Below are 20,585 nucleotides of genomic sequence, written 5' to 3'. Positions count from 1 at the left end.
ACCACACTAAAGGACATGCATTCATGCTCCCTCCCTCCCGACGGCTGCATGTGCAATGAAACCTTGGTAAGGTTTACTGAGGTTTTCCAAATGCAAGGCACATTTAAATCCCTTTCGTCGCCTTGAGTTCTTCCGGGGAACCCACCGTTTTTGGCTGCTTCGGGTGAGAAACGCCCCCGCGGCCGCCCCGCGAGGCCGCGGTTTCGCCCCGCCGGCCGCACCCTGCACAGGCGGCAGCACCGAGGGGGCGGGGCCGCCTCGCGCGCGGCAATCCTGTCGCGGCGGCCCGCGTGCCGCGCTCCGCCCCGCGCCGCCGGCCGCCCGGTCACGCTGCCTGCTCGCGGCCGCGCCGACAATAGGCGGGCCGGCGCGCCGCCGCGGGGGCCAATAGGCGGGGCGGGCCGGCTGCGGCCCCGCCCCCTGGGTGTGTGTGACAGGAGCCTATCGGCGAGCCGGCGGCGGGGGGTTTATATCGGCGCGGCCGCCGCCGCGGTCGGTGGGCGGTGGTGGCAGCGGCAGCAGCAGTAGCAGCGCTATCATGGAGTGCGGGCGGCAGGTGGCGAACTTCGGGGCCGGGCCGGCGAAGCTGCCGCGCTCCGTGAGTAGGGGCTGGGGGCCCTTCCTGGCGTGGGCTTGGGGCGTTGCGGAGGGGTGCGGGCGTCCGCGCCCTGCCGGCGCCGCGCGGGGAGCGGTGCTGGCAGGGGCTTTGCTTGCACGCTGTGGAGGCTCTCGCCGGGACTGAGGCGGTGGGGCAGCGGCCGATGCCCGCCGGGAACGCGCCCAGCCCGCCTCCCTCGGGGGCTTCCTTGGGCGCCGACTGTAAAGGGAGGTCTGGGGAATCTCGAGGAAATAGCCATACGAAGTTACCCGCGTAATAACGAAACCTGGCTTCTTCCCCTGTCCCCACCCGACCAAAAGCCCTGGTAAGTTGGATTTGTTGGAAACGCACTACCGTGTGGTTTTTGGATTGATCTCCCAGAGTTTTTCTGAATCTGATCATGTGGTCGTTCATCGAGGACTGCATCAGTTTTGGGGTAGAAAGTAAGTCCTCAGATGCACAAGGGTAGCTATGTTGAGTATGTTATTTGTCAGCTGATAAATAACATGGTAATGCTCTGAGAAATCTTTATTTAAAAAATGATGATGAGTGTAGCGTAGACTCAACCCTGTGGAAAGTTGCATCAGCAGCTATAGATTATACAGTTACACGTGGAGAGGGGGTGGTTTCTCCCAAATTGTACACATCTGACTTTCAACTTAAGAGCTATGTATTGTGGAAGTTTCTGTTTTCTTAGTTTCCTTCATAGTTTTCTTCATTTTTTATATGTTCTTTCTTCAACAATTTTCTTTAGGTAAGCAAACTGGCTGTGCAGCAGCTCTTTTTTTTTTTTTTCCCTCCCTCTCTTCTCATAGAAATGTCCTTCATAGATTATGCTCTAAAGCAATTTGTTCTCTCTTGAACCCTTGGTTCTGAAAGGGGCTCTTACTAGAACTGCTGCAATATCCAACTTTCCAACAGAGAGTACTGAAAACTGAGTTAGGGGTTTGAGAAGAGTGTAACTGAAGTCTGTATTATTGTTTTCCCCTCTTGAAAATGCAGTACTCTTATATTGACTACTGTATCATCTCAATTGTTTCACTTTGATTGCGTGTTGATGCCACATATGAAGTGCTCAGACTCACTGAAGTGAGAAGGTGGACGGAGCTCTTTGTGGCCGTAAAGCCTATTGTAAAGGTCTATTGCAAGGCATGTGCAGCTTTTTAGATATAGAATGTTATTAACAGAATGGGATTTTATGAAGCAGTTTAACAACTACTTTCTAATAGTCTGTGTGTTCTGTTTTGACTCTTTTTTTCCCCCCTTCTCTGGCATGGGTAAATATGTACTTGAAACATGAGTAGGACTTAACAATCTCTAACATCGAAAGCAGCACAGTTGCTTCTGGTTGACCTCTTGGTGACCAGCTGTTACAGTTGACAGGCTATGTAGATACCCTGTCAGCAAGGTAGATTTCTCGTTCCTGCAACTGTCCAGAGCATGCAGTTTCTTGGCAGATCCTAGGGTGCATGCATACACCATTTGTTTTGGCAGCTTTTCTGCTGCGGCTTCCTCTCCTCCTGCTGCCTTCAGGAGTAACTAAGAGTGTTCTGGCTCTTAAACAAGTATTTACTGAAATCAGAAGCTTCAGATTCAGTGGTTAGAATCTAATTCTACTTTGTTGATATTTGAGAGCTGTGGAGAGGAAAGAAAAATGGAAGGCTGAAGCAGCAGATTACCTGGCTGGACCTCCTAGGAGTGACCTGTGTTTTTTGGTTGTCTCAAAATTTTGCTTCATTTCTTTCTTAACTTTCAATAACATAGAGAATGCCCATTTTCAAAAAATGTGGGACTTTGTTCTGTGAAACTAGGCCTTGTCCTGTTGGGCAGTTTGAGGTATCTAATTCCTGAGGTATCCAGGCTGATTTTTTTTTTTTTCTTCATTTTCCTCAGTATCTTCGTTGTCCTATTTGCACAAGTCAAGCGAAAGAACAAAAGGTTGAGGGATGGGGCTGGGTTTTTAAGATGCTTGATTAGAAGGGGTGCACGTGCAAACATTAAGCATTCTGTAAAATGTGGTGAATTCCATCCAACTCCTAAAAATCATTCTGAGATCTGGAAATGTGGCTGTTGAAATAATAACTTAAAACATGGGCTCCACAACAAGCATATGATTTAATTGTGCTACTTTATGAAAAGCCTTCATCACTAGATATGACAAAATTACATTGGTGTTAATCTCGTGACAACTATCAGGTTACTGCAATGTGGAGCAGCTGGCATATACATGTTGCATCAATGACTCAAGGTAATGGAAAATTTCCTTAATTTATTCATGGATTTTTTCTTTTGTTAGGTATTATTAGAAGCACAGAAAGAATTGGTGGACTACAAAGGACTTGGTATAAGTGTTCTTGGTAAGACTTTAAAAATTACTTTTTTCAGAATGGAGATGTTTAACCAAACTGTTTAATAAAATACCTTATTCTGGGAACTTGTATGTCCAGAGAATACTTTTTCATACTGCTTTTCTACCCTTCACCAGGAGACCATAAAATGATACATAGCCAGATATTTAGTGATCCAAAACAGAGGCCTAGAGACAAAAAAAGATAGCTAATCATACATAAAACTTTAGTACTTTTGGATCTTTGGGAAGGTATGTGTGTGTTTGTGTGAGTGTGTATATACATAGGCATATATATGTGGCAAAATGCTTCAGATGTATTTGATATATAGTATCCTTCCCTTTAGGAAGGTAATGCTGTCCTGCCATAAGGAGGAGGTGTCTGCTGTGTCATATGGGCAGCTGACTGGCTTTTCAGCCCCAGTTGCACAAAAATTTTATGCAAGAAGATGATCAGCATTTTTTCTAGTCCTGTGTAACTGTTTGGCTGCTAAAAGAATGTGCAGCAGTCTCTACAGGATTTGGATTCATGTTTAAACTGTACACTCTTACAGATGAAAGAAAGCATATGGATTTCATAAAAGGAATTAGTATTAAGTGTCCTTAATGTTTAATTAGGATTACTGCATGAAGAAGCCTTGTTAAAAGAACAAAACAACCCCCTGTATCTTACTCTATACTTGCTACAGCACCTTAGTAGCAGAGAAAATTCTTAGAGTAAGGAAAACTTACACCTTTCTAGGGAGTATTTTTTTCATGCAAATATAGTTGTTCCTGGGGATAGTAAGATCATGTGGATGCCAAACGTGAATAGGCTGTATTTGCCTGGATCTGGACAAGAATGGAGCTATAAGTCTTGTTTGAGTATTTAGGAAGGCTCAGCAAAAAAAATAGGAATTGGAACTGGGAATGGGAGCCTTCAGACATTTTGGGTCTCTAGTGTAAAAGGTTTAAAGCTTAACACAATTTTTAAATCATACTTGTATGTCACCATTTTGTTTCATGTTATTTCTTCTTTCCTTTCCACCAAAGAAATGAGCCATCGGACTTCAGATTTCACAAAAATTTTAAATACAGCTGAAAATCTCATGCGTGAATTGCTGTGAGTTACTTCCTGCTTATTTTTATTTTATGCTTGTGCTAATTGCACCAATAATGACTAATGTGGAGACCTTTCCTTGAAAGCACCTTTTTGTATGTTTAGAGTGTTTTTTTGTTTAGATACTGTGTCTGATAGAGTAATAATTGTGGAGAAGACATTGGTCTTCTGATTTGTCTCATGGTGATTTATTTGAATGTGACAAAGGGCTTTTATTAGGTTAAGATACTTTTTATGTGTCTACTATACACTGACTAGTTGACTTTCTTCTGAAATCTTAATTCATGAAGGGCATCAACTTTCTTCAAAAAATAAGTGGAAACAATAGAAATCAGTTCTCTAGTGGTACAGAGGTGATCTGTACATCACTCTGATTTTACTAACCTAAGCTCTATCAATGTATTTTAGAATCACTGTTCAGGATCCCTTTTCCTATTTGTAGTGTGACACATTTTTAAAAGTTTGAAATAAATATATTGTGTATTAGAGTTGATATTCTCATGGTAGTTAATAATGTTTGTTATGTCATATAAAAGCTTGACTCTCAGTTACAGCCAGAATTATTGACAGAGGGGCTTTAATGAATAATTTGAACAAGTATTTTTTCTGACGGTATGAACAACTCCTTATGGCACTTGCTCTGCATGTACAATTTACTGTACATTTGCACTTTCAAACTGAACGGTTTCAAAGCTGAATGCTACTGTGAGCACTTTGGTGAGAAGTTCTTAGCCTGACAGAAAAGCCATGAAGCTTTTTTTTTACAAATTACAATTTTGTACAAATTAATGCTGCTGGAATATCTTTCAAGTTTGTGTGCTCTGTGAGAATAGAGCTACTCGGGAATGACTTTGTTTAATGCTATCCAAGGGGGAAAAAAAGCTTTTTTTTCAGCAAACTTTTATCAATACAATATGTAGCATTACTGTTAATACTTAAGTTGTTACTCATGATCAGTGCTAAGGTAAATTAATGGGATTTGGTCTAACCTCTTGGCAAAGAGTCTTCTAAAATGACAATGTTCTTCCTCAGTTGCTGTTAAATACATAATATCAAGTAGTATGCATCTTGTGTCTTCTGGGAATAAGTGGTTATTTCTTGCATGCAGAAATATACCAGAGAACTACAAAGTTATTTTCCTCCAAGGAGGTGGATCTGGTCAGTTCAGTGCAGTCCCACTTAATCTTATCGGTTTAAAGGAGGGAAGACATGCAGATTACGTGGTTACTGGAGCTTGGTCAGCAAAAGCAGCTAAAGAAGCAGAGAAATATGCCAAAGTGAATATCGTTCATCCAAAACTAGGAACCTATACGAGTAAGTTGATGATTACATCCATCCATGTGAATGCTTAGCTTTTCTAAAAATTGGTCTAACTCAGCTATTGGGTTATTGAATGTTAACTAGTTACAGAGTTGACTGGCCAGCGCTCAGAAGATTGCCTGCCACGTCTCTTCATGTTCATCACTGGGAGGTCTGTTAGATGGCTTAACAGTCTGCACCAGGAAAGAATTTTGAATTTAGGCTGAGCAGATCCCAGAAAATAAGTGGCAAGAAGCAAATGTGTATCAGTAGGGAAATGGTCTGATTTTTTTTTTTTTTTGTTTGTTTGTTTCTTTTGTTATTTAACTGACTACTTAAGCTATTTGCAGAGATATTACACGGTATTTCAGTTTCAGGTACACTCAATAATGAGACTGCTCTGAAATTTAGAAGCATGTCTGGGATCTTAACCTTGTTGTTCCAAGAGATGGGAGACCTGCATTCTGGTACCTACTTTCAGGGGTTCGCAAATACTTATCTTTCCCACCCATGTGTCAAAACAGGCAGTTGGTTCTGGAATAGAAGAGGCATTTCCAATTCTTTCTCTTGAAGCTTGTTGCTGGACATAACAATCTGAATGACCACAGTGTAGGAGGAGGAAGGTTAACTGTAATGGAGGCATTCCAATTCTTATGAGAGAGTCTGTTTCAAGAACATTGTGTATAATTTGTCACTGGATATACATAAATAATTCTTGGAGCAGGGACACCTGATTTCTGGTTTCTACTCCTGCTAGTCATGCTCACTTTACTTCCCTCTGGCTAAATTACAGCATTTGAACTGGGAAGAGTGGCAACATGAAAGACAAAGAATATCCCCATGTGAGTTAGTGAATTAACCGGTGATTAGGGCACTAACTTGGAAGGTAAGTTTGTACCCTCTGAGTCACAGGAAGGAATTGAACCTGTAACTTCCCAGTGTAGGGGACTGTATTTACCATTTGGCAGTGGTAGACAAAGGGAGAGGCAGTAAATAATGGTGATAGCAATAGCAGCACTTCTTCCTCCTCATGTTTTGCAGGAGAGAAGAAAGGAAGAGCAACCATTTGTTCTATGCAGAACTTGTTCTGTGCTGTGAGGACATGCCTGTATATTGCCTGTTGACTGAGGAAATCTTAGTTTTGTAAATCAGTTGAAAAGCTTAAACAGGAGGGAGGTATATCACCTCTTGTTCAGCTTGGGCAAGACTGAAATGCTTCTGGGATTGCTGAGAAACACAACTTTAGAGAACCTTTCCAGTGAGAATTTGGATGCCTCAGTGGTTCCAAAGCCACCAGGAAGACTCTTGGACCCAGTGCCTGAAGTCCTCTGAAATGCTGTTTTGGACCCCTAGGGCAGTAGTTTGTAGTTGGTATTGCCAACCCGATGAAAATCCCTTGAGGAATAAGGGCTGAAAATCAGAAAGGTGTTTGTAAGCTTAATAATGGCACACTACAGAATTTTGAGAATGCACTGGTGTATTTCCTTGGCAGATAAATTATATCTTTCTGGTAACAAGATAATTAATACTTTATACTGCAAAATTGTTCTGGGTTTGCACTCAAGTTCTGTGTTCAAGTGAAATTGCATGCCCTGAAAATTACTTACCTCCAGTGACCTTTGGTTTTCTTTTTTGTCTGTCTCAGGCATTCCTGACCCAAGCACTTGGAATCTTAATCCGGATGCTTCTTATGTCTATTACTGTGCTAATGAGACTGTTCATGGTGTGGAGTTTGACTTTGTACCTGATGTCAAAGGAGCAGTCTTGGTTTGTGATATGTCATCCAACTTCCTGTCCAGACCTGTGGATGTTTCCAAGGTACAGTGATGGACACAGTGGCTACACAAAGCATTTTCAAACTTGATTGCATATAATTAGGCACTTGGAAATGTCTGGATGGCCAGAGATGCTGAGCAGTGAAATTAAGGAAATCATATTTTGTTAATTGGGTATCTGATGGTGAATACAAATGTTGAAATACAAAGTCTGAGATTTCAATGTCTATCTGTTGTCATTTTTCAGTAAAAACATTGAACTCTGTTGAAATTGTTGATGTTAGTACCTGTCCAGGATTGTCCACTGCGTGGTCTTCACTGATGCTATAGCTGAAAAAGTTATCTTCTGAATCATATTTAGTCTGTAAATAGCGTATATGGCTAGAGCAGGGTACTGTGAATGAGAATTTTTGATCCTGTCTCTTATGTGGAAAATCCCTACCCCCTTTTAAGCTGCCAAAGCTTCCTGTGCCTCACTGTGTCTGTTTCATCGATAATACAGGGACAGAACATAGTACCTGCTTATGTTTGTAAAGTGTGTTACAAGGGGGAGATGTTATGGACTAGTGAAGTAGTGTATTTGCCCTTTCTTATCTGTGTGTAGTGAAAAGAAGGGACAATTGTTAGTGCATTCATCTTGGCCTTTCCTGATGTACCTCTTTGAACAGGTGGATTATATGATGCCTGTTCTGAAATAGCAGTTTGGTTGAAAATACTGTGATCTATGTATAAATTTATTTTTAGTCAATTTGCTTGGAGTAGTGTGAAATTGGGACAGGCTGCCTTGAGAATTACTTGTAACTACTAAATCTGCACTTAGCAAATCATTGGGAAGTTTGTTGTGATGATCTTCCTCAGCTGAATGAAAATAAATGGTTCTGATAAGACATATGTGGGCTAAAAATGTAGCTGTAAGTGTACTTTGAAATCAGAACTTCTCCTAACTCTTCTTTGATCTATATATAACTTGCTTATTTTCAACACATTCTTCAAGCTGTTCAGCTGAATTGTATCCCGGTTGGATAATGATACTAGTGTATTACTCAGTTATAAGATCTACTGGTGAATGCATGTAGCAAGTTCTTTTCTTCTTCCTGTTAAAGTTTGGCGTGATTTTCGCTGGTGCTCAGAAGAATGTTGGCTGTGCTGGAGTTACTGTTGTAATAGTACGTGAGGACTTGCTGGGATTTGCACTGAAAGAATGCCCTGTAGTACTGGATTACAAAACACAAGCAATGAACGGCTCTTTGTATAACACTCCACCATGCTACAGGTAATTTTCCCTGCTATTTAATATTTCTTATTCATAAAGCTACTGCACTGCCATCTGATGCTCTTATCGAGAAAAGTTTTGGAAGTTGAATATTTGCCTGCAAGTCACTGAGGTGTTGGAGTGTTTCACATGATTCCCATGTGAAAACATGGGAAGTGTCCAGCCATGTGACTGTAGTAGGCTTTGAGGTTGCCTAGAGGGACTCAGTCATAAAGGACATAGTATTTTTAGAAGTAAATTTTATATGTCATAATTCCACTGTAGAAGTTTCAGGATCCAGTTCTGGTTTACATAAACACAGCTCTAATCAATTCAGTGGTGATGCTTCTGTCATTGCAAGTAGGTAACTTGGCACTTAGTCTTGCTTCTTGAACACTCAGTACACATTTGATTTAATTTCTTTCGGAGGTTCTTCTTGGCATTTGAACCTCCAGATCTGTATTGATTTTCTTTGCTGGAAAACAATTAATGTTATTGTTATTAAAGTTTTAATAATATAAAATATTACAAGACTATGTGTTCTTTTAAATTTTTAAAATATTTCTTGTTCTAGCTACATCATTCACTACTGTCAGTTTTGAAATGACACTAAAAGAATTTTTTTGAAAGGCATTTTAATCATTGTTTTGCTTTATTCTCTAGTACAACTCCCCGTATTTCTTTGACTACCACCTCAGTGTTTGACTTGACATCTGAAAATGAAATTGGTCTGGCTTAATAATCATTGCTAGCAATCAAGATCATAAAATTGGCCTGTACCTGGTGATTTCATGTATGCAAGAAGCAGAACAGACTACAGCTTGCGCTTTTAAAATTATTGTCTCCTAGCTTCTGACAGCTAGTGAAATGATGCTTTGCTACTGGAATATTTCGGTTTTGAGCTGGTAGTATCTACCCGTTCTTAATCTGGAGCATTTTTATACCAATGTCCACTGAAATGATTATTTTAAAAAAGAAAATCTTCAAATCAGATGTTCTTTTTTCCCAGAAGTCTTTAAAATTATTTTGAAAATAATGATTTCTACTTTTAAAGATAAGATTTCCTTTGATTCAGGTAATTTGATAATGTAATCTTATACTGATGTTTAATCTCAGCTCTTACAGGTTTTTTGTACATGCCAGAATTTGCAAAGTTAAGTTGCCTAATGATGCCCAACAGATATTAAATGCACTGTGCAGGCATACAGTACAGTGATTCCTGCATATAAAGCCTACCTTAATGCCATTGCTTACCTAAATTCAGTAAAATTTTAAGTGATACTAATTGCATATCTCAATCTGCTGATTCTCACTATGAGGTGTACTATTGCAGTGACATAGAGGCAGTTACCTTAATTTATCAAAAGAACAGTAAATCTTGTGACCACATGTTTATTCCAGATTTTACAATGCACAACTAGTTTTTATAAGGAGTATGCATACTGTAGAGTATGTAGTGCTATAATGATGTCTTTTGCTGTCAGCCTGTCTGCCCTGTAGGCTGGGTACACTCAGTATCTTTAGGGCTGCTACTAAGATTAAGAATTAACTTCACAATGTTTCTAGATTTTTGTCTTCTTTCTGAATGTAGCTTTGTAATATAGGCAGTATGTGTATCTCTTTTTCCCAATGATTGATGAAGCCTCTATTTCATAATCAATTTTTTCCCGACTGCCAAGTTACGCATACTGTTTTGGGCACTGTGTACTTGCACATGCTTACATTCTTAAATCCAGCCATTCATGTTTTCCAAGTACAAAGCTATTTGCATTTGAAAAACCAAAGTTCTACTTAATCTCAGCACTTGAATACAGTGTTGGTCCTCTGGTTTGAAAAGCAAAACAAATGAAATGCTGAGGCTTTATTTTAGCTGCTGTAGAGAATTTCTGAGAAGAAAGTGCTACTTTAGCTGTAACTTGGTATTTGTCAGTAACATTAACAGGGTAGTGGGAGGTTAAGGGAGCTGAAAATAAAGTTGAACTAGCAGTCTTTCTCCTTTCTGATCACTGTCTTGCCAGATTTTACCTCATGATACAGACCCACATTGGAGTACACTCCAGAATGTAACACAATCTGAAATGTTGGCAGGGTGCACATCTGTTTGGCTTGGCTCTAAATGCCTGTTCCAGTTTTTGTAAGGAACTGGCAAAGCTTCTTAGTTCTCTTTTTCTCTACTCTTTTCCTTGCACTCTGTAATGGTTTGCTGGCAAACAGGCAGGAAATATTAACTGAATTTGCAAAAGCTACTTCAGCAGGGTGTTAAATTAAATTAAGGTGGTGCTGATGGCTTTAACCTCTTGGTGCTACAGAGTTTGACTCTTTGGCCCTAATCTGCTTTACTAAAATTAACAATGAATTTGCTATAAAAATCTCATTTCCAAGCTCCAGAAAGCATTTTGCATTTAAAATCGCTCCAGAAACATTATTTTGACTGACATGAAGGAAGGGTAAAAGGTTTCAGCTGGCTGGTTTTGTGGATGACTCTAAGGTGTCGACTTTATAAACATTACTTATCCAAGAAGTCTCCCACAAGGAAGTGAGGGCAAGAGGTGAATATGGCCCTGTATATTTGGCAATGACATAGGCTATATGTCACTTAAATACTTTACACCAGGATAGTTGACAGTGTGTTATCATAAATGTGGCAAGTGTGCTCTCAAAGCTATAAGGTGGTTTGTATAAAAGTCAATTTGTAACCTCGGTTATTCTGCAGTCTTTTTACAGTGTTCAAAGATTTGATGCTGTTATCCCCTGAGAAATCAAAAGTAGGAAAGCTTAAAACAGCCTCCTGCTAGATTTGTGTTAGGGAAACTTGTAGGGTAGTGTTCCCTGAGCACGCCCTTGGAATCTGTAATGAAGAGATTAATAAAAGCAAACTTTTTTGGAAGTTTGGAAATATGCCATAAAAGCTTGTGAACAGTTTTTTATGTAAAGTGTTGTAGTCGTGGGAAATGCCTGAACTTGAACAAGCTGAGTTTTGTAGCAAAAACACAAAGGCAAAAGGCCTCAGGGATTTTTTAATGTGGTACTTAGTAACTAGCTTTGAAATACTTGGTCTCAAGCCATATGATGCCAGTAGACTTCCAGATCTCTACTTAGAACTTGAATAGTAAAGAATAATTAAGTGTGATACATCATATTTGTTTCACCAAACTTCACCATTCATGTGCGCAAAAGGTCTTTTTAGGGAGAAGTGGGATTATAGTTTTTATTTGTAACATTTATGAAAATGTGATTAGATTTCTGGCATTATTAATGTACATACATTTGAAATTCAGCCCTGCATCTTTGCTAGACCAGCTGCACAGGGTGGATGCTGTAAACTTTTGGCTAACTTTGGCTCTTTCTAGGACTTGACAGGCAGCTATGTGGTCGATGAACTGGCAGTCCACACAGCATGTCTGGGGATGTCCTTGGAAGCCCTGCAGGGCTGCAGGAAACCTGCAGGACGTGTCCTTCTGTGGTACAAAGGATTAAGTTTGGTCCAACAGATTTGTGTAGCATTTGAGTTTTGGGATACTTCATTTATGTCCAAAAAACACTGCCTACTTAGAATTGTCATAAATTGTAAACTGGTCCAGATTCTGAGTTGTTAGTCTTAAGCACCCTAAAACCAGATATAATGCTTTGTTGCTGAAACATTTTGTGAACTATTAAACAGGACTGTTAGTTTTTCTGTTTTTTTAAAATGATCTGATGAAAAAATGTTCTTTCCTCTTGCAGTATTTATATCATGGGATTGGTACTAGAATGGATAAAGAATAATGGCGGAGCTGCAGCTATGGATAAACTCAGTTTAATCAAATCACGATTGATTTATGATATAATAGACAAATCTAATGGATTCTATGTGTAAGTTGCTATGCTTTTTCCCCTTGGTTTCAATATTTATTGCAGAGCCAAACATCTTCATAACTTCCAAGAGTCTGATTGCCACATACTTTTAAAATTATCTTTTCAGTATATGGAAATTTTGAGGAATTCTACAGGAATTATTTCTGCAAACTGTTCTCTTGATGATTAGCCAGGGACGAATCTCATTCCAGGAGGAACTTATTTCAGGTTATCCTGTATAGATCAGTTGTGAAGCATATTAATACCATATATTCTAAACTTAATAAAATGCAGGAGTCTAGGAGAAGAGTATACAAATCCAGACACACAGATTCTGGTTTGTATGCCTGCGGAATCTTTTGGGGAAATACAGGCCAAAACAGAGAAAGTGGGTTGTAAGAAATTGTAGGGACCACTTTTGCATTATATTCTTCCTACCATCTGTTTCAGTAGTCGAAGGCTCTGCTTTTTCTCTGTCAAGCAGAGCATTTTTATTAGCTAATTCCACTCAGTTCTGAAACACTTTTTGAAATAGGAGGAAGATCAGACCTACATGTAGTCAAAATTTTCATTGCATATAGTTTGTTTTCTTCAGTTATTTTTCATGGTTTTCCAAAGCAGATTTAATCCTCTGATTTTTACATATTGTTGCAAGGTATTTTTGAGCTCACAGGACCCAAAATATATATAGTTAATAGATGATGTAATTCAGAATAATTCTAATACTTTCCAAGCTCAAAAACTAGTAATTGACTATGAAACTGCAAAATATTTTCTTGTACTTTCAGTATAAAATAAACAGTTTTGGGACCTAATTAACTTCAAAGTCAAAGTTAGGATAGGGCAAATTAAATTTGGATTTTAAATTAAAGCTGACTGCAACCTTAATTGGCAGGGGTATAGTTTCATCATAATATTTAATACATTCTGCTTATCCATTTAGTTAATGAGAACAGCTTTGCCTTTAGCATTGTCATGATCAGGATTGTGATCCTACTCTACTGAAATCCTGAGGGTTTTTCATAAACCTCTGTAAGCAAATGAAGCCTTGAAAAACCATTTTGTGACAAATAGAAATCTGTTTCTGCCAAGCTGATCTGTAAGGCCGTGAGTGGGAAATGCAATGCAGATGGAATGGTAAATAGTCAATTGGGAAGGCAAAGCAAGCTTCACTAGCTGAGTGTATGCATCTTACTAAGCGATACAGTTAAGACTGCATTTTTTTTTTATTGTATCTATGACTAAAAGGAAGACTTATCTGAAGCTGCCTTCCCAGCTGTAATGTGCCACCTCATCTGTGGCATGCTTCACTGGATAAAGCAGTGTGACAAGCCATTTAGCAAATGGAGACTTTCTTCTACAAAGTGCCATTTACCATTTGTAGTTTGCTTTCCAAAGTCTGTGCACTAAGTGAATTATATTGGATTGCCTAATAGCAGCTGGATCTTCTAAAAACTATAGTGTACCTACAGTTATTCAAATATGGGAATGCTTACAAGCATAGGCCTTTTTGAAGAGTGCTTTCCTGGTTGCATCTGAAGGAGAAAATTTTCATAGGCAGATATTATGATTGATCTATTTTTTTCCTCTTCATAATGGAGACATCTGTACAAAGGAGCAAGGAAGGAACTAAAAAAGGATAATAATAGGTATGCAATTTGCTTGCAGTTTATGAGAACTTATTCCTAATGAACCCCTGCAAGAATCTACATTACGGCCTTAGGAAAGAATAAATTTGGAGGCTTCACATCTCCTTTGTAACTCGAAGCTCTGAAGAAAAATGTTGAAATATTTTTTTACCCCTGTTTTTATCTTCACAGAATAATCAAAGAGGAATTTTGATTTAAATGTATCTTGAGTTTTCTACTTTTGATTAAAGGGAATTTTAGGAGATTAAAGAGCTGTGATGTACATCATATATGTTGTGGCCCTGTATGCAATGCAAGATTTGTTCTAGAGATATCTCCTTTCTACTTGCTCTTCATGATTCTGAATAATACTAATGTAGAAGGTGGATTGAAACCACTAACAGAAGTCTCTAATGTCCATGGAAATTTCCTTATTCTATGCCCTTATGCTTCCTTTAGCTCTGTTTAGCTGTCAAGCTCAATTCTGGTAGCATTTGTGACTGAGTGAAAATAAGGGTGTCAGTCTTTGAAGATAGAGAAGAAACTGCTTGAGACTTAGTCAAAGGTCACTGAAACTAACCTCACCCTAGGGAATGTAATTGACACTGTTGTTGGTGGAATGATGGTTTTTATCATGCTTCTTTAAATTAGGTTTGTTTGCAAGCCTCCTCTGCATTCCTCTGGGGCAATTTTGAGTATGTCAGGAAGGGTTAATAAGCCTTCCACTTGCTGTTTCTGTTATACTTGGTTAAAAAAGGAGGGTTGTTTTCTTTCACAGAAAGTAACGATCTTTTGAATTATGGAGGAATTACTTTGGTGCTAAACAAATGCAATTACTTATTTTCTGAAATTGTATGTAGCTGAAAATGTAGATTTAGCTCAAAATGGGTTAATCATTACATTCTGCAACTTTTCTAGATGTCCAGTGGAGAGAAAGAACCGAAGCAGAATGAATGTCCCTTTCCGTATTGGCAGTATCAAGGGTGATGAAACGCTGGAAAAGAAATTTCTTGAGAAAGCTGTGGAACTTAACATGATATCCCTGAAAGGACATCGGTAAGTAATAGTCAGATGAATCCATTTTCTGTGCAAAATAAACTGTTACTACAGTGATACAGCAGCAGGCAGTGCCTGTTGACTTACCAGCCTTTCTCACTCACAGGCTGTTCCTTAAACAGGCTTGGCATTACTTGGGAGTAGCGGTCTAGAGACTAATCAGAGACTACTGGTGGCTTAACTACTGCTTAGGTGTCGTGGGGCTCAGAGTTTTCTCCTTAATTCTGCTTTCCTCTCTAATTTGATGAGTCTGGCTCTGTGCAAAGGCCAAAGAAGGTGACTCGAGGTCAGATTCTGTCACTGTATAAAGCCTTTCATTACATAGCTTGTCAACCTGGTTGCAAGAGTTCCTTCCCATGTTCAGTGGTGTTTGTAGGTTTAAAAAAGAGCTTTTTGATGTCACAGGGCTACAGTGTTTGAGCTGTAAATACTGAGTTTCTCTAGATTGCAAGTTTGCCTTGAAGAATTAAATGTTCCTTCTCATTCACATAAAATGTGAATTTTATCCCTTTGGCATAGGGGTAGGATTAAATGTCTGTGAATGTTATTAATGTCTTTTTTAGAATATACAAAACCTTTCTATTTTTTTCTCCCCTCCTCTTTTCACTTCAGATCTGTGGGAGGAATCCGTGCCTCTTTATATAACGCGGTGACTGTAGAAGATGTTCAGAAGCTTGCAATGTTCATGAGGAGCTTCATGCAGATGCATCAGTCATAAATGCCCATGGGTTAGAGTCATGCTGCACATTTATGAAATAAAAGCTAAAGGGTTTGAAAGTTACTGTGGTACTGCACAGCTGTAGCGCACAAGTTATATTTTCTTTTAGTTCCTGTAGGTGTTAGTTAACTACATGGGATTGAGGCCCAGTCTTTCAATGACTTGGCACCATTGGCTTCACTGAAGGTGAGGATTGCCACATTGTTCAAGACTGATTCCAAAATTTGCAAAACAGTATTCTTAATGTGTAGTTAAAACATGAGTAACATTGTAAGATGCTATCGATCTGAGTCCGTTTCTTGCTTCAAGTCACAATGACCTCTTCAGCAATGCCTTCTTCTCAGTAAACTTCAGGAGGCAAAATTTGTCATGAGCTTTCTGTAATGCTTTACAAGTACTTTGTGACTGCACAGTGAAGCTAGAACTAATGTTAAGTGTTCCCTAAGGATATCTAGTTGGTTTATCAGATACATTCCAACAGTATAGAACCAGCAGTATTTAGGAGTTAATATCTGTGTTCCTAACTTGAGGACCTTGCCTTCAGACTTCTGCTCCCATGCGTGAAGTACTATCATAACAGTTCCATGTAGCAATACCCATTGTGGTTAAAGTCTGTAGGACTGGGCCTTTTTTGTATTAGCATTTATTGGTTTAAAGCTAAGATGCATGAGTCTGTAATTAAATCAATTTAGAAGATGTTTATTTCTCTATGCATTTTATATATTAAACTTCTTTAGGTTATTAATTTTATATTCTTATTTTGGAGTGTGCATATTTGCCTCTGCCCAAAACTTGTTTTTCATGCGTTAACCTTGTCTGAACTGGATCGCTGTATTCCACTCAACGGAACTGTGGCTTTCCCTGCACTGACTTCCTAGCCCAAAGTGCAGCAGACTTTTTTGTCTGGTGCTTCTTCCAATGTCTTCCCTTGCTAATTGCTCTAGTATTTTCTCTCCCTTTTCATTGCTTCAGTTCTGTAGCCTTTTGTATGTAGGGCTTTGCCCAGCTGCAGTATATACAGGTCTTGACTTCTCTGTCTTTTCCTGACACTACATCACAGTTTTGGTCTAACTTTCTCACTTGATCCTTCTGGCTTGTTCCAGACTTTGATACTCTGGGCTAGAGAAGGAGCTGTGGTTATGCAAAGATCTTCAAAAGATCATCTGTTTTAGTACCCTTGTGTCACTTTTCTTTCTCAGCTTGTGAATTTACTGCCAATGACCATATTATTGACACTAGCCTCCTGTTTTAATTTGTGTAGAAGCTATGTGCTAGCATCTCATAAGAGTTTAGCATTACTGCAGCTTGTTTCAGACTGTAAACTCTTTGTTACAGGATTGGAATTTTTTGATTTTTTTTTTATGTAACATCAGTACAGTGGTAACAATTTAATAATGATAATGATGGACATCCCCTTTCTTGGTGGAATCTCACAGCAAGTCAGTGGAATTGTGCTAGGGTTGAGTTACATTCCTATCTGAAAAGTCATCATTTTCTGACTTTCTTTGAGATTTTTGTTGACTTAGTGTAACTTAAAGTAATTAAACAAATCGGGTGAAGAAAATAAAACTTAATTACAGCATGACATGAAGTACTAGTGTGTTTGAAGCTTTTGTTTTTGTCACTGTCAGAAGGAGGAGAAGTCATGCATATAATGTGTCTTAGAAATTTAGATTCCAGTATACTTTTCCCTAAAACAAGCTTCCCTCATTTATGTTTGAATTCTTTCTGAAAATAGTCTTTCCTACAAGTAGCATGGAAACAAGAATATTGCTATGACAAGGTTCTGAGAACCCCTTTTGCCCTGCCAGTCGTGAAGATCTAATTCAAGTTCTGTATTAAGCTTTTTAACTTCCAAAAATTCTGCTTGCTTTGAATTTTGTGCACTTGTTTTCAACAGTAACTGTGGCTTATATCTCTTTCCAAAAGATAGTAAACTTTTCTGTTTTATAATGACCTTGCATTCCTCTTAGTAGGTATGCTTTTGTGTGATTACAAAAAAGCTCACACAGCTGTGCGCAGCTGATTCATGAACCCAACAGGGAACCTCTTTGCTGCTTCTGAATTGTGCCTAACGCCTTGTCAATGAACACTTTTTTTTCATCCAGAAGGGCAAAAATCATGTAAAAGCAAAAGGCAGAGTGAAGACTACCCTAGCAGGCGGTGATTGAATATCATGTGAGGGGGATGTGGGCATGCTGGGAAGACTGGAGCATGTGCTGGATGAATTACTTGAGATTTGTTTCAGACTCGTCAATGCAACAGTTCTACCCTTCCTAGCTGCATCCCTGAAAGATGTAATCAGGGTATTAAGCTATGGTGGACAGAAATCTGACTTCCCCTCGTCGGGTTAGTAGGAGGAATTTCAGCAAGGGGTTGCTAAGAGTCCTGGTCAGTTTCCCTTATGTCAGCACTTCCAAGCTGGGTCAGTAGTTGCAGTGTTTGGAAGAAGGGCTTTTCTTGGTGTGATATAAATACTTCTGAGGCAAAGGTGTTGAAAAATAGAAGTAAAATACCTGTCTCATCTGAGTGTGTGCATATAGAGAGGAAATTGTAAAATGAGCTCTTTTCAATGAACAGTGCTTTCAATTCCTCTTCTAGTGAGTTGTCTCTACATCTCCTAGCTTTTGTGTTTGATTTCACAGAAGCAGTTGCTAGCATTCTCTTCAATTGGTAGTATAAAAGACTCTGGCTATTGTCTTTCCCGGGCCTGTCCTAAAAAGAGAAAGTTGCTGAGGAGGTTGTGCACTCCCTCTGTTCCTGCTCTGCACAGTCAGGAGTGTTTTACCCCAGGTGAGAAGAACTTTAGATGGGGAAGGTACCCTGACCCAGGGGACTCCTGTCAGTTGTCAATGATAGGGTCTTTCCATGGCCCTTGTGGTACCATCTCTAAGACTGGCACAAAAGAGTTAAATAAGAATTAGAAGTCTATATTGCCACTTCCTTACTTAGCTAGTAATTCTAGTGGAGATAAATGACTTATATAGACAGCAGTGTGGACAGACCTGCCCCTGTGTCAGCTGACACTCTGTATTTTCATTATTTTTTTTCTGTTTCTGTTTAAATTAATCCTGTTTTTCTTTTCAACGTAATATTTTCTTTTCAGCTTAATATTTTTAGATGTACCCAGGGAAGTTTGGATGTTAAAAGTTTAAGCCTATTCTTGACTTTCAAATAAATGTTTGCAGTGAAACGGGAATAAAAGACATCATACACTGATGGATTAGAAGTTGTCAAAGTATGCTGAAAGTGTTATTAGGTCTGGCATTATATTGGTGTATGATTAATGATGCTGTATTTCGTTCTCTGGGTAGAAAATAAAATGAGGGTGAGCCACTTTGTATTTGATAAGGATGTACCTAATTAAAAAGTGAAATGTTACAAGGTTTTACATGAAATCAGTCACTTTAATTGGAAAGAGGTATCCCCATTCCTGTCAGTAATTGGACTCTTGATAATTTAAAACCAGGATTCATGACAGTCTATGATAAATTGTTCCCTTTTAGGCTAAAGAAGCTAAGAAGTTATAATTACCGATGGATTACTGAATGGTTGGAGAAATGTGATCAGAGATGCAAGGAGATATATAGAAGAGCTGGTAGCTTGTGAAGATGTATTTATTTTTTTTAAGTAGCTAAGGAATAAATGTGTATTTGATATGACAAAAACAAAAGCTGTACAGTTTCTGAAGTCCCAGAAAATTTGAATTCAATCTCCTACCTTTTTTACACTAAGCTTATAAAAAGCAAAAATTGTGTATTTTAGTAAATGGATTAATTACCAAAAAAATTGAAGAAATCATGTGAGAAAGGTTGAAATTTGTTAAACTATTATAAGATATTACCATTAAACTGCTTAGAATTTATAATATAATGAACAAATCTGAGTGTGATTCTTTGTTTTAGGTCCACGTTGTAAACTGAAGACATTTGAGAGACATTGCTAAAACTAGGCATGGTAGTAACAAATATTGCTTACTGTATAACTGGATAAATATTCTTCCATAGTGTCAGCTGTGGTTTTTGGACTTGAAACAAATGATAGGAAACTTCCAGACTCTGGTGCTAGGTTTTGTAGCTGGGCAAACTGAAACTAAAGAATTATAAAAGCTGGAAAACTAAGTTCTGGGCTGGCACTGCCCTGCCAGTTTAGAGTCAGACTACTTTGTGTCTTCCCTACCAGGGCAGCCCCAATCACACTGCTTTTGGACACATTTTTATTGTGAAAACAGACCTTCTGCCTTAGTGCTAGGAAGGACTTAATGCTTGTTGCAGTTGTGATTGTGCTTCACCTGATGTCCCAGTACTGAGTTGTATGTCAGGTCTGGTCCCTCTGTCAGGACTGAAAGTGAAGGTTTTGACTGTGGAGATATTTCAGTCAGCCACTTAAACTGTAATTCCTCCTCCTTGGTATGGTGTGGAAGCTTGTCTTCAATTCCCTAAATCTGATTGGTGTTGTGAAGTAGTTTGAGGTAAGACAGGGCATTGCTATAGTGGTGTGAGGGGTCCTATGGTATGGCAAGAGAAAGGGGGATAGACATTGACAGCAGAACTATGTGCTCTGTGACTTCTGTAGGAAGTGTTGGACGAAGTTAGTTATGAAGTATGTGCAAGGTAAATGCTGGGTGGCAGCTGGTGAATAGGAGGACATATTGCAAGGCTTTGGAATTAAGTTGTGTAAAACTAAAGAAGATAAGTAGAAACAGAAGAAAAGCATTAAGAGGGTAATACAAGATAGATCTGTTATTTTGGAGTAGCCATTTTACCTGTTGGTGTATGAGTTAGATTCATGTTAAGAGGTAGCTCTCTGCCTTGCTTCCCTGCCCTCCTCCTCCAGGAGTGGTACCCCTTATTTTGTGGCTCTACGACTACTAATGTCGCTGTAAGGGATGTGGTAAAAACGTGGCTAGAGCAGAAAGCACGGCAGATCGCACCTATATATGTCAGTTAAATGTGAGGGCAGAACTACACTCTCACTTT

General features: G+C 39.0%; 1 protein-coding gene across 1 annotated transcript; it reads left to right on the top strand.

Annotated features, from left to right (window-relative positions):
• Positions 1-471: 471 nt before the first annotated feature.
• PSAT1 (phosphoserine aminotransferase 1) lies at positions 472-19,487 on the top strand. Its single transcript, XM_074856069.1, has 9 exons — positions 472-598; positions 2,895-2,955; positions 3,978-4,047; positions 5,153-5,358; positions 6,989-7,161; positions 8,222-8,391; positions 12,094-12,222; positions 14,751-14,888; positions 15,501-19,487. Exons 1-9 carry the CDS (start codon positions 539-541, stop codon positions 15,604-15,606), a joined length of 1,113 nt encoding a protein of 370 aa, XP_074712170.1. The 5' UTR covers positions 472-538; the 3' UTR covers positions 15,607-19,487.
• Positions 19,488-20,585: the final 1,098 nt, after the last annotated feature.

The sequence above is a fragment of the Strix uralensis genome, chromosome Z (genome assembly GCF_047716275.1).
Source record: "Strix uralensis isolate ZFMK-TIS-50842 chromosome Z, bStrUra1, whole genome shotgun sequence".
Lineage (NCBI taxonomy): Eukaryota > Metazoa > Chordata > Aves > Strigiformes > Strigidae > Strix > Strix uralensis.
Note: the sequence above shows the minus strand (reverse complement) of the source record. Positions and strands in the feature narration are given on the sequence as shown.

Coding starts and splice junctions, on each gene's coding strand:
- PSAT1 (XM_074856069.1), top strand. CDS start 539: ATGGAGTGCGGGCGGCAGGTGGCGAACTTCGGGGCCGGGCCGGCGAAG. Junction 2,956..3,977: donor ACTTGGTATAAGTGTTCTTG/GTAAGACTTTAA, acceptor TTTCCACCAAAG/AAATGAGCCATCGGACTTCA. Junction 12,223..14,750: donor AAATCTAATGGATTCTATGT/GTAAGTTGCTAT, acceptor CAACTTTTCTAG/ATGTCCAGTGGAGAGAAAGA.